Raw genomic sequence first — 14,049 nt, forward strand, 5'->3', positions numbered from 1 at the left:
TGGTGTTTCCAACATGGTCATGCTGTGATACCGAGAAGTTATTTTGTTTTCTTGCTGACAGAATAACAGATTTCATAAAGTGAAATACTAATTTCTGTTGGACTGTTACCTAAGAATTAGAGTCTGTTCCACAGCCTTCATTACCTAAATTCTAGGACAGTTTATTAGTTAGCATGTTGTTTTTGTTTATCCCTGATTCCATGTTTTGACAATGCACTCTTAAGAAAATCATGACATTTGCAAATGGTTTGTGCTGATATCTTCAGCCAGTTGGACCTAAATTTGCACAGAGCTGAACACTGGATGCTTACTGGGTGCTACTGTGGGCAGAAGGGGGTGGCAATATCTGCCAATTTCCCCTTTTACCCCTATGCACCATCATCAACTCCAGAATGTTGGTGTACCCTTTGGAACTGTATGAGAGGTGGTGCTGGGGGAAGGGGAAACTGGAAACTGAAGATCACCTCCACCTTTTCTGCAGAAGGATCTGAGTCACTTCTATGAATGGAAGGAGCCCTTCCATTCATAGAACAGCAGGTCTTCTCTCTTGTGAGTGCTTCTCTCACAAGACAAGAGCACTTGTTATCACAAAGAACAGGGTCCCACTGAAGTAGTTCTTAATCAGTCATTACTTATATAATAGACAACACATATCACACTTCTACTACATGCATAGGGCAGGATTAGAGCAAATTAAAATCTGAATAACAAGATCCTAATTTAGATTTTCAGTCATTTTTCATTTGGCAGGAAGAGAACGCAGCTTTAATGACCAATAAGCACATTTGAAATATCATTCATAATCTCCCGGCGATAAAATATTATTAAAATGTATAGCTTTAATAATAAAGATAAAAAGCAAATCTGTTCTTTTGTATACATATACATTAAGGGTGTGCTGGAGAAGACTCTTACGAGTCCCCTGGACTGCAAGGAGGTCAAATCAGTCCATCCTAAAGGAAATCAACCCTGAGTGCTCATTGGAAGGACAGATACTGAAGGTGAAGCTCAAATATTTTGGCCACCTAATGCGAAGAGAAAACTCTCTGGAAAAGACCCTGATGCTGGGAAAGACTGAAGGCAAAAGGAGAAGGGGATGGCAGAGGATGAGATGGCTAGATAGCATCAGCGATGCAATGAATATGAACTTGAGCACACTCCGGGAGAGACCGGAGGACAGGAAGGCCTGGCGTGCTATGGTCCATGGGGTCACGAAGAGTCGGACACGACTGAACGACTGAACAACAACAACATTAAGGGTGGCAATGCAGAATATAAAATAATCCTATCGATGGGCAAATAATTTGATTCTGTAAAAACACTAGTGGTTAGGAAGACTTGCTGAGGTATCCATAGGTGAAAACAATCTGAATATTTTAAAACTGCCTATCTGGTCAACCTGAGTGAGACACACAGGAAATTAAATTTAATGCAACTGCCCAGTTTTTATCCTTAAGGCAGGTTTGTACCTTGTTAAAGCTGCATGTTTGATTACATTTGTGGTTTAAATTCCTTCCCGTTTTGCTAATGCTTTTGCTTACTTTTATCCCAGTTGTGATAGTAAACATTAGTATTCTCCTATTTCTCAAACATAAGAGATCACAAAAAGATTGCAACTTGGAAAAACTCCATTTAATTTCTACATGAATAAGTGGTGGTCTTGTATACACAGGTCATAACGCCTGTTATAACAGTAGTTGCAAAATATAAATAAGCAGCAATTGATATGCAGACATTTTAATAAATGTAATGGCAATGGAAAAATCAATACATTTTTCTTATCCCTAAATATTTATGAATATCATCCTGGTGGTAAAAGTTGATTCGTTATTAGTAGATTGTCAGTGCAAGCACAGATTGTACCCTAAACCTATAAGATTCACTAGCTTTGAATACACTCCCAGGTACATTTCATATACTGTAATCGTGCAATTAGATATTAATAATCGCCTTGTAGACAGATAGTGGCAAATGCAGGAATTTACTTTGTCAGTCAGAGTTTTGGGGGAGGTTTCTTCTTGTTCCTAATTGGAATAATAACACAGATAGATAAAGCAATTTCTTTGAAGAACTAAATTTGAGGATTATTTTCCCCCCATATGTAACCACTGGATTACAAGAAAATAATTGTTTGTATCAACCATCCGTAGGAAAGCTAAAAGATGAAGTATGCTAGCTTAGGGAAAAGAGCGCTTCTAAAGTATAGTTCCATAAGAATAAGTGCACAGTGCTTCTAAAGGATACTTAGGCTTTGGTGACACTCCACTGATAAACTGGCACTACTGAAAATGGCTTCAACATACTCTGGATATTTAGATATGATACATGGGTGGTTTTCAAGAGCATCTTCTGCATCAAATATCTTTTGTCTTTGAAGACTTTTTGTTTCAGCGTGCGCTTAGTATGTGATTTTATTCTGCCAGTAGAAGTCGATCTGTTAACACTATATTATTACAATGCTATAAACAACAGAAACGTTTTATTTGAAATAGTAAATGGTATTGTAAACGGTGACAATTCTGCTTGCTTCTTTCTCACTTAACATCACAAAACTTCAACACTTTACAGAAATTAAGGTACAAATAAATACAGCAATCACTAAATCACATAAGAACAAAGAAATGTTATTATCCAAGACGGAGTGTGTGTGTGTGTGTGTGTGTGTAGTGTATGTGTGCCTTTGTGTCTGTGTATAAAGTTAGCAAAGAAATGGAAAGCTATACAATATTCAAATAGTTGAAAGCTTTAAAAAAAATATCCAGATAATTCTGTAATCATTACATATTATTTACACCTTTATTTCAGGGGTAGAAAAATATGCATGTGTTCTCAAACACACAAGGAGATTTTACTGTACACAAGGTTTTAGAGGTCTTCATTCTCAATCATTTATTTAAGACTTTTAATGCACATGTTTATTATGAATGCACAAAAACTGAAGTCTCAAAGACCATGTACAACACATTTCGAATGGACTGTGTTTTTAACATTATCAGAATTGGCAATCACATAACACAGACAAACAGCTTTCAGTTCAACCACCATGAAAGATAAGTATACTCACTATGATTTGGAAAGACAAGACACAGTTGCTTGAATTAGGGAACCTGGAGTACTGCAGAAAGCCTATGACTGCACTAGCAGGTCTTTTAACAGCACAATTCTATGCATTTTTAGACCAAAAAAAAAGTCCTACAACTCCCACCATGCCCCAGCATGCTGGGAGCTGTAGGACTCTTTTCTGTCTAAACAGGCATAGGATTGCGCCCTAAATGACTTGCCAATTATTAGCATAGTACTGAAGACTTCTTATTCTAACAACCCTGCTTCCTTATTTAATATAAATGGGTAAAATCTGGCTGAAGTTAAATGCTTTTAATCCCATTTATTTAAATAGAAAATATTTAAATATGTACTTACATTTCCCACAGAAACCAGTTAAAATTAAAATGTATAACTTTATAGGGCACAATCCAGCCAATGCTTTTGCACATTTAATTTGTACATGTATCAACATCCCCCATTTTGAGAAGAAGCAGATACAACTTTGATTTATTATTAATGTTAGCATATAGCAAAATAAAGACCTCAGTCTTACCCTTTTTTCTCAAGTCATTTAATAACTTGGAATCCTTGTGAAGAATATCGCTTACTAATTTGATCTCAATATTTTGAGACAATAGATCTTGCAGTTTCTCAAAAAGTTGCTGTCCCTGCAAAAACAAAACAAAAACCCCAAACCAGCAGAGAAAACAGATTTGGGATTGATTATTAAATTAGTCAGACAAAAAATTATTTATTTATATATATATATATATATATATATATAAAATACACACACACACACACACACACACACACATATATATATAAATATAATTTTCATATAATAATGTTATATTTCAATGGAACTTGAAACTGTTTTCTATAAGAAGCATTTAAAGTTGCCAAAATCATAACGCAGATAACAGGCATGATGACATGATGTGTTCACCTTAAATATCAGCATTTCCAAACTCCCTACTCAACCATGAAAGTCACTAAGAAGGCTTAAGAAAACTACTGTAATCTGAGCCTAGCCTATTTCACACAGAGTTGTTGTAAGAGTAAAATTAGATAACAGGATATTGTCATCTTCTCTGAACCCTTGGGATAAGTGATGGTGAAATCTAAATAAATAATTTCTCTCATATATTTGTCGCTGCACAGTCTGAACCCTAGGAAGGTTTTCAGGTCCTCATGCAGCTGGAGTTTATGCATTATGATTATTAATATTATTTGCTTTAAACATTTCCACTGTTACAATGCAATCATAGCGATAATATAAAAGAAGCCTTATTTCCAAATACAAACAAATGTCTTTCAAACGAGATGCAATGGTGGCATCCATATTCATTACTCATTTATTATTCACTGCTCCAGAATCTGTTTAGATGTGGAGTGGTATATACTGTAAATGTTGTAAATACATAAATAAATTGTTACCAAATGACATATTTTGTCACTCTCAGTAAATGTAAGATGAAACCCAAAAATCAATGACCACAAGCACACCTTTGCAAGCTCTATCTTTAAGTCACCTTCTCATATGTGCCAGAGCTACACTGTGCATATGCAGCTCCTGCATGAGCAAAGGTTTTACATTCACTTAACACTGGAGAAGCTGCATGTTTGCACCCCCGTCTCTTAGTAAGAAGTGGTTTTTGCTTAGTTCTATTTATTTGAACTGGAGCTCTAAACCCTTTCACAACTTCCACAGTAGCCATTTCACCAATAACATCAATGCCATCATTTTTGCTTAACATTCTACTCTACTGGTGTCAGCAGAATGGGTGCCTATCTACTGAACAGCTACTCCCCCCCCCCATAATCCCTTTCTTATCCAATTTAGGAAAAAAATGACATATTAAACATCTTTATGTGAACATTTCTATATAAAAATTCAAGCATTTACACAGAACTGTAAATTTGCAAGGCTTTTTTGTTGGTGTTAAGTTTGAGTTCTTTTGTTTGAATGACAGTATATAGGTGTGAAATGTTCCATGAAAGACATTTAAAAATACAGGCTTGAATTATTCATTTTATTGTGGAATCCAGTGCTATTCTAGAGGAATGGAAATTTGCTAAAGTTTATCTTCAGCTTAAAAGTATCTTCTTGGGACAAAAGCCCAAACTTCTTGACCATGTTTAAAGGACATACATGCTATGGTTTTGTTTGAATTATATTGCACTGAACAAATTTTGCAAGTATACTCCCATAGTCACAGCAAGCAAGTGACAAAGATTGATAGCGGTGTACTCTCAATATATCCTTCAACTGATTCCATGTCACTTGAATGCACTGATCTGTATCTGATGTATTACAGCTGAAAAAAATTGAACTGAAAACTTACTGTAGCCATTTATCTATCTATCCATCCCAGAATGACTGCTTCAGTTTTAAACACTAATATTAATTTTGCCAAATGTTTGTATCACTTAAAATATGGAAAAGCTGAAAAGAGCTTTCAACAAAGAGCTGAGGAATTTCATACATCCTTCCTGTGAAAATAATTATATCCTTTTGGATTCAGCCTAGTAATTATATCCTTTCAGTTCAGACACAGTTCAAGGAGCTGCACTCAGGGGACTTAGGGAGAAGCTGTGGCTGCCCACGAAAGCACCTGTGCACTCTGACAGGGCTCTCTGGATCTTGGCCAATGTGTTATAACTCTTAATGTCCTTACAACAGATGTAATACAAAACCTATAAAGATAAACAAAAATTATCACAGGTTTACCTGTTGGGACTGAATGGCAGTGCATGCAGATTTCTTTCATATATGATAGCACAAGGCTTTTGGATTCATGTTAATCAAATTACTGGCATTTTGGTGAGCTTGGATCGGGGGGAGCAATCCTATGGCCACTAGTCAGCGGCTAGACAGCCATAGGATATCTGGTTTTCTGGGAACTGACCTTCCCCTCCTTCCTCGCTGCCTGCGAGGCAATGTGGAACAGCCCTGAGTTCTGTGCTTGAAAGAGGAGCACTTAGCAGCCAAAATGGGGCGTTCTAGGGGGCGTTCTGGGGTGAGGAAGGCGGAAATGCCGGTATGACACATCCTATGTGTCATCTGGCAGCCTCCTCCCCACTCTGCCTTCCCATGGCTAGATAGCTGGAATTGTCTGTCTAGCCACAAATGCAGGGCAAGAGAAGTGTGGACGGAATGATCCCTTCCATGCTTCTCCTGCCCTGCATTGGATAGGCAGTTGCCTCTGAGTTTGGAGGCGGCCGCCTATCCCCATAGGATTGCGCCCTAATTAGTATTCTTAAATTTAGACAAACATGTTTCTCTCTCGCTCAGTTGGCTTATTTTGAGTTTGCACATAGCAGCAAAAAATGGTTTTTGCCTGATTTTGGAAATGAGTTTCTGTTCCATCTTTTTTCAAAACTCTTGAAATTGCTGAAATAAATTTACAAATTATCTGAAGAAATGGAATGAATTTGCTGATTTTATTGTCTGAGAAATGGACACCAATTATTGTCTACTGGAATATGCCTACTAACTTTTTAAAACTTTGGATAGATAAATATTTTTCTAAACTCTTTGCTTTTAAAAAAAATAATCATGAAAAATATGGAAATATGGAAAAACATGGGGAAAAACATTCCAATAAGAATATATATTTCCATGGCCAAATTGGGGAAGCTCTTTCTAAAATCTGTTTCCAGCATTCCCTCCATTTCAGCGTTAAACTTTTGTGTGAACTGAAATGTTACTATTACTTAATGTGGGAAAAATATTATGTAGGCCACTGGTTCTTACCAAAGTATCATGAGAGCAAGGATAAGAAATGTTCTTATCTAAACTATACCTCAAGGCTCCAGGTACAGAAGAGGATGAGCAGTAAAACACAAACAAAGCAGATGATCAAAAACGCGAAAGTTTACAATAAAGCATACCTGGCATGCCGATGGATGTCTGTGACTGAGGTCCCACTGGGAAGATACTATGTCAACAGATTTTTTAGCCATATTAAGTAAATTCATCCAGCCCTGAAAAAGAGACAAATGGGATGGTGCACTGTCTGAATAGTTTATACCTTCAGGAATATTTTCCACAAGAGCAACCCTGAGAAGACACAAAGAAAAGAAGACAGTTTACAAAACTACTTGATATAATTGTTCCTGTTTCAGAAGGATATCATTATTATAAGCCTTCCTTTCTTAAAATCTCTTTTTCAGCCCTCAGAAACACTTAATATTGCTTCTCCATTTTAAAAGGCATGAAGAACGACATGCTCAAGCATTTGATTTCCCCCTAACATACACCAACAATTAAATTTGTAGAACAACTTTGGGGAACTTTAGTATAGTAATGAAACTTTATCTTGTTCCTGTAACAGAGAGGTTAAAAATAATTTGCTTTATTAGCATTTAAAATCCCTTCAATCCACTCATTCAAGTAGCCAGAATAATTGTGGAATTGATCCTCAAATATTATCTTGGAAATAGGAGGGAATTAAAACTCAAATCCTGCCCCCTTTTTATTCCATTCTGTAACTACTACTTATTTTATTTTATTTTATTTATTTCATTTCTATACCGCCCAACAGCCGAAACTCTCTGGGCGGTTCACAAAAATTAAAACCAAACAGCAAATAATAAAACAATTTAAAACATATAGAACATTAAAACCACACTTCCTCACTCAACATATTATGGCAAATGATTAATGCCCTTACCTCACTTGCCTCATACTTTCATGATCTTCTTCCCTTACAATTATTTCATGAAGAACTCTTTCTAAACTTGCTTTTTTTTTTCTAAAGGAAACTGACAGATTTAATAGGGAAGGGATCTTGTTTCCTTCCCTTTCCCATTTTCTATATGATTCTAGAAAGCCTCTTGACATGATTTCCTATAATTTGCCAAGACCCTATTATAGATGGTTAAACATGTCCAAGGGTGTAGACTTTGTTCTAAAAATTACTCAAAGTACTCCCCTCTGTCAGGGAACAGGTGATTCATTCAGCTTACAGATTCACTATTTAACTTCTCATGACTGGGAAAAAGTAGGATTGGTACAAGGAGTGTTCTGTTCCATAGCACTTCAGACAGGATGAGCGGCCTTTCTGTACTTTTTTGGAGTGTTCCTCCCACACCCCACTTTGAATGACATAGAGAAGAAAGAAACTCACCTAACCATTAGCACCGACCTCTTGCTCTAAAAAATCCTGGTTCTTAACAATTTAGTAAAAAGCACTTACTTCTAGATATAATGATCATACTTAGCTCCTCAAATGGATATCATTCTTATGGTTTCTCTCCCCCACATCTCCTGCCATGCCTTTCCTATGGCTGCATCCTTGCTGTCTCTTTCCCACAGTCATGCACACTAGGTTCCATCTACCATCCATAGTTAACCATACCATTGTCCTCCATAACCTCTGGTGAGCATTGCCTCCCCTGCTCTGCCCTTGCTTTCCTTTCCTCAGTCTCTGTTGCTTGCTCCATGCAGCCTGTGCCTTTGTGGACTGGGTCCTCTTCTTAATGTAAAGACCCAGCCTGTTTTGTTATTTTTTCCTTGCTTTGCCTACCTACACTGATTTCCCTAGTTCTGCTTCTACTCAAACTCTAGCATCCTCCACACCTTGTGTGTGCTCAAACTCTAGCATCCTCCACACCTTGTGACTCCTGATTGCAGACCAGGGCCAGGAAAGAAGACACAGAGAAGCAGCACCAGGATGCACTATTGATCTGATCAGCTCCCTTAACAGTAGATTTTTTTACCCTTCCAGCAGCTTAAATCAAAATAGAATTGACACTTGCAGTTTCTCTAGAACCTTTTCTAGAAAAAGCATTTCTAGTAGGAATCTATTTATGAATTTGAAAGAAGACATTTCAGAAACAGTGATAACACACTGTCTTGGGGCAAACATAAATATTTTAAATAAATATTATAACTAGCTCGGAGGGTTGCTGTGCAGGTAAACAAGATAAGAATGCTAAAGCACTGTGCAGGTCAAAAGTGCTATATAAATTATGAATAATCCTTCAAAGAGATTTTTTGTGTTTCAATTATTTTTAAACTTAAGAAGTGGAGCAGACAAAGAAAATGCAGGAATCAAGAACTGAAATTGGATCACTTCCAAATCTGTGGCCAATAAATATTAAACTTTAACGTATCAGTGCACAGTCAGTACCTGTTTTAAAGCTGGTGAATTGCACCCCCACAGAACCAAACAGATTCTGTTTTGTAAATAAACCTCTAAGTTTTATTTTAAACAAAGGCCCCTTACAGAGCAGCTTCAGACTGTGGCCTCTGTCTTCTCAGGCCAGAAGCAGTTGCTGTTGCCCTCAACTATTTCCTAGCTCCTCCCAGGAAGCACACCCCATCTGAGTGAAATTCAGTGTTCCATTATATTGTTACAGTACCCATTTGTCATGTTTACTATGATGTTGGGTTCTGATCTGAGAAGTCACATTTGGATTCCAGATCATCTATGGATACACTAAAGTAGAGTTGGGTAAGTGTCATTTAACCTTTCTGTAACATGGTAATGAAATTAATACATCTTACAAGACATGTTTCAGAAATAAACATGCTAAAACTATAAATCATTTTGCATGTAAAAACTGCTGTAATAGTTAGATGATACAGCCAACTCCTTCTGCAATGGTGAACCTGCAAATTATCCAGATTTTTTCTCCCTTGTCATTACAGGTTGCTGGAGTTGCATGAAGTGTAAAAGCAGAAAGATTCCATAGGAACAGATAGATCTCTTCAGCCATATCACCACAACTAATCTTAACAGAAGACTGTCGTAAAAAGAAAAAAAAATGGCACCTCTACACCCCCCCCCTTTCAAGCAGAACATATTTAGCAGGATGACGCCTTTACATACTTAACAAGTATCTTTTTCATTTTTCCAGTACGATTTTTTAAATATGTTATCTACTTAAGCCCTTTTAAAACATTCTTGTGACGTAAGCAGTAGACAAGCATTATCATCCACACATAATAGATTGGGGAAACAGAACGGAAAGGCTGAGTGAGAGGGGCAGTGTGTGACCTAGACTTTGCACTTGTGTTCCAGGATAAAAATACATTCCGTTTATCTCTACCAACCTTATTGAACACTAATGAAGAAACTGCACTAGGCTTCATTAGGAATAATATTTGACCTCTACAAGAATACTAATGAGTACTTAGAATGTGGTTTTGCTCCACTCTTAGTAGCAGTGGGTTAAAGAAAATGGAATGTATGCTTAAATAGATTCTGGGACTAAGGTGCCTAGGTGTCCTGCTTTACAGAGGACACTCCTCTCTTTGAAGGTGCCCTCTATTTGAAAGGCTGTTCAGTCCAAGTGCAATTTAAAGATAAAGAACCACAAGAAGGGAGAGCCTTGAAGTTGACCATCAACAGTTAGCATCTGGACAGCAGACTGAGCAGGCATACAGGTCAGTCTTCCCCACGATGGTCAGCTATATGGTATTTCTATTTAAATTATAGCAATGATTTCTAAATGCGTATGTATACATATAAATTGCCACATTCAAATTTTAGACAAATCTGTACCCTCTTTCATCCTCTTTTTTGGTGGTGCAAAAGTGGCCACCTTATAGCCCTGTTGAGGCATTTCCCTGAATGTGTAAGGGCTTAAAGTGGGTAGAGGCTCAGGGCTGTGCGTTTTGGCACTGTCCCCTACATCTCGGTGCACACAGGACCAACCCCCCTCAGTTCAGGCCCTATGGTGTTGAATCAGCAAGGTCTGAAAGGGAATTCTATTAATGTTTGCTTGAATGCAAGTAGAACTGTCTCTGCGATCATGTTCCCTGCCTTATCAGGGTTCTTGATCACATGGAGAATTCTACTCGCACTCAAATGAATGCAAAGAGGATTCCCTTTCAGACCTTGCTGATTCAACACCGCAAGGTTTGAACTGAGTGGGGCAGGGCCCACATGCCCAGAGATGTAGGGTGTGGGGCCAGCGTATGTGGACCCAACCCTCTATCCACTTTAAGCTCTCATGTATTCAGGTGAATGCCTAACAGTGCTCATCTTGGGCCTTGAACTGATGTCATATTCCATCCTCTGTTTGAACACGAAGTAGGAACGTTATGGAAATCCATTTGTAAGGTAGAGTTCGATGCGTTTTCCTAGGCTTCCCCTGCCTCGAATTTGTTTTGGTTCCTGCTGTGGTGCCCAACTTGAGCAAGTCGGCTTTTGGGCAAGTCGGGCCCAAAAACATATTGGGAATTTTGCACAGTTTGTGTGTGTATGTGGGGGGGAAGGTTCTCCAATATGTGCAAATTTCTGAGCAAATTTGTGCAAATTATGGCTGAATTTGTGTAACTTGCAGAAATTTGGTCGTAATTTGAGCATTACAGAATTATGGAAACTCCCCCCCCCCCCAATACACAAAAGTGTTCCTGGAGTTTGAGGAACAGCCCGCAGCTTGCTTGGAGATGCAGACTGAGTCATACCTGGCACAGAATTCTGTCGAACTAAAAGAAAACTGGATTTCCCAGCAATATCCATCCTTAACAATAAGGGATGGACATCTGTCCCTACCCACCACACCTTATTAGAATGGGTTAATGTTCTCATACTTATGTGATAAGCAGACCATGTTTAAGCCAACAAGAATGTTATAAGGACTTTATGGTAATTCCAGAATTAGAGAGCAGACATTGTGAGAATACTGTAGATATGCTATCTGATCTTAGTTGTGATGAGCAGGGGATGAAAAGAAGGCTGCCTACCACTGAGTAAAGCAATACAACAATGACTGAAAAAAAATCCTGAAAGCTGTAACAGGCAATGGGCAAAGGCTGTATGACTGAACTGACTGACACAATTTCTTCTTAAGTATGCCAACATAAAATTAGGGTTTCATTATTTATCATGTGTCTTCATTGCATCTTCCGTTAAGTATCTAGATATTTTTCTCAAAACGTCTCAGTTCAGGGATGCTGGGAGTTGTAGGATTTATTTCTGTCTAAACATGCATAAGACTGAGCCCTAAGTGTACAGATGCAATACAGTGTAATTTATATAAGTACTTTACCATGTTATTAGAAAGTAAACACATGAAATATTACTATAGAGATTCTTACTTGAGTTACCTTCATTTATATAATCTTTAGGAAATTATATACGCTTGGGTAGTTATTGCTTGCAGGCATTTTGAATGTTATGTTATGTGCCCTGAATTACCTCAGTTTCCCTCCTGAAGCCTCATAGTTTTTGGAGGTCCATTCAACATTTCTTTTGGCTGTATCATTTGTTCCCACATGGATCAGCAGGACAGGATAGCAGTCGTTTGGTTTGATAAGTCTTGGTAGCCTCTCTGACACATCTTGAATACATGTTCCAGGAAGAGAACACACCATCCAAGGTAGTATGTCCAATGTGAACACAATTGCCTCTGTTCAGTTCAGAAGAGAGTATTCAACCACCACAACATTCTCCTCCTTGGGTTGGTAGTTAAATCTACACGGGCCTGAGTATCCTACTTAATGCTCTGTGGAGCACAGAGTGGCATCTCATCTTCAGGTGACACAAGATCACCCTCCATGGGAACAGCCTGGTAGCTCTATTCAATTAAGGCTGTGATCCTAAGTGTACTTACTAGGAAATAAGTCCCATGTAACTCCATAGGAATTATGTTGAAGTAGATATCCTTTTTCTTTGCCTCCTCAGCAAAAGCTTTGCTTTATACTCTGGTCATCTCTCTCTTTAACTACTGCACTTGTTTCTTCTCTGGTCTCCCATTGTTACATCTTGGCCTCCTGTCCTCTATCTAGAACTCTACTACCAAAATCATTACTCTCTCTTGCCATGCTGACCACATGACTCCTCTCTTTAAATTAGTTTCTTGTCCACTCCAAAATATACCACACATTTCTCCTACTTACCTTCAGAGACCTCCATGTGCTTGCTCCCCCCTGCCCACCATTTCTCTGCTCTCATACTACATAATATCCCTGCCCATGACCTTCATTCCTCCAGCTCCACCATCCTCAGCTGTCTGAAGATCCCCTCCTCTTCACTCAAATGACCTGGATCATTCCTACCTTGAGACATAGTGAGGCACTCACCGGGGCAACAGATTTTGGGTGTCATAAAAGGCAGCAAATTGTTAGTTACTTATTTTGTTATTATTGTCTTTCTACTGCCGCGGATGGGGAGAGGTGCTGATGGGGTTTTCTGCCTCATGTACCAAAATAACCTGGGGCATTTGCTACTCTGCCTCAGGGAGCAACATGTCTTGGGCCAGCCCTGCAAATGACTCTGTCCTTTCACCCTTTTGCCCTTATTTCTCTTTATGTCAAGAATATCTGTGACACAGCATCTCACACGTCATGTTCAAGAATACATCAAATTTGGGTGCACCATAGTCCTCAATTCTATCTATACTCCGGTTTTTATTACACTGATTTAGATCAAGGGTGGGAAACCATTTTTCTGTAGAGGGGTGCATTTCCTCATGAATAATCTGTCAGAGGCCACATGTTGGCAATGAGCATAGCCAAAGCCAGTGGTGGTTAGAGTCAGAGTGAAAAAATGGGTGGGTCACCCCCTTTCTCTTTCTGCTACCCCCTTTCTCTCTCTTTCTGTCACTCTCTTTTTCTCCTCTTCTTTCCCACCCAGTGGGCTGCCACTCAGGGAAAGGAGAAATTGCTACTGCCAGAGGTCTGAACTAATTGCATGAAGAGAACTTCAGAAATTAACGTATGAAATTAGGCCAAGGGGCCCCAGGATTCTTACCCGATTTAGATCTTTGAGTAAAATTAAATGTGTGTAACACAGATAAGCAGTCCAGAAACTGCTTGCAATGTGTTCAAAGAAACTGGCAGTTTGGAATTTAAATGCTCTATGACCCATCTACATTAGCTATTTAATTTGTTCTCCTTTTGTCAGACTTTAACTTTATAATGAATGTCACCTGCTTTCTGTACATTCTGTCCCATTATACGAAACAGTGATAAATTGTTCTCGCTGAATATGGAGAAGAATATTTATTACAAAAGAAATTAAATGTACGCACCAGTTGACTGCT

The 14,049-nt window shown here is 38.3% G+C and overlaps 1 protein-coding gene across 1 annotated transcript in view; it reads right to left on the bottom strand.

Moving 5' to 3' along the window:
- Nucleotides 1-14,049, bottom strand: part of PLD5 (phospholipase D family member 5) — a 193,325-nt gene that overhangs the window by 50,579 nt on the left and 128,697 nt on the right. Inside the window, exons 3-4 of the mRNA XM_084819932.1 lie at nucleotides 6,943-7,111; nucleotides 3,599-3,713 (exon numbers count right to left, since the gene is read on the bottom strand). Of these exons, the coding sequence (XP_084676058.1) occupies nucleotides 3,599-3,713; nucleotides 6,943-7,111 (284 nt within the window). The remainder of the gene's footprint in view (nucleotides 1-3,598; nucleotides 3,714-6,942; nucleotides 7,112-14,049) is intronic.

Source organism: Heloderma suspectum, chromosome 1 (assembly GCF_057233095.1).
Source record: "Heloderma suspectum isolate Gila_16-S chromosome 1, 16-S_ref, whole genome shotgun sequence".
Taxonomy (NCBI): Eukaryota; Metazoa; Chordata; class Lepidosauria; order Squamata; family Helodermatidae; genus Heloderma; species Heloderma suspectum.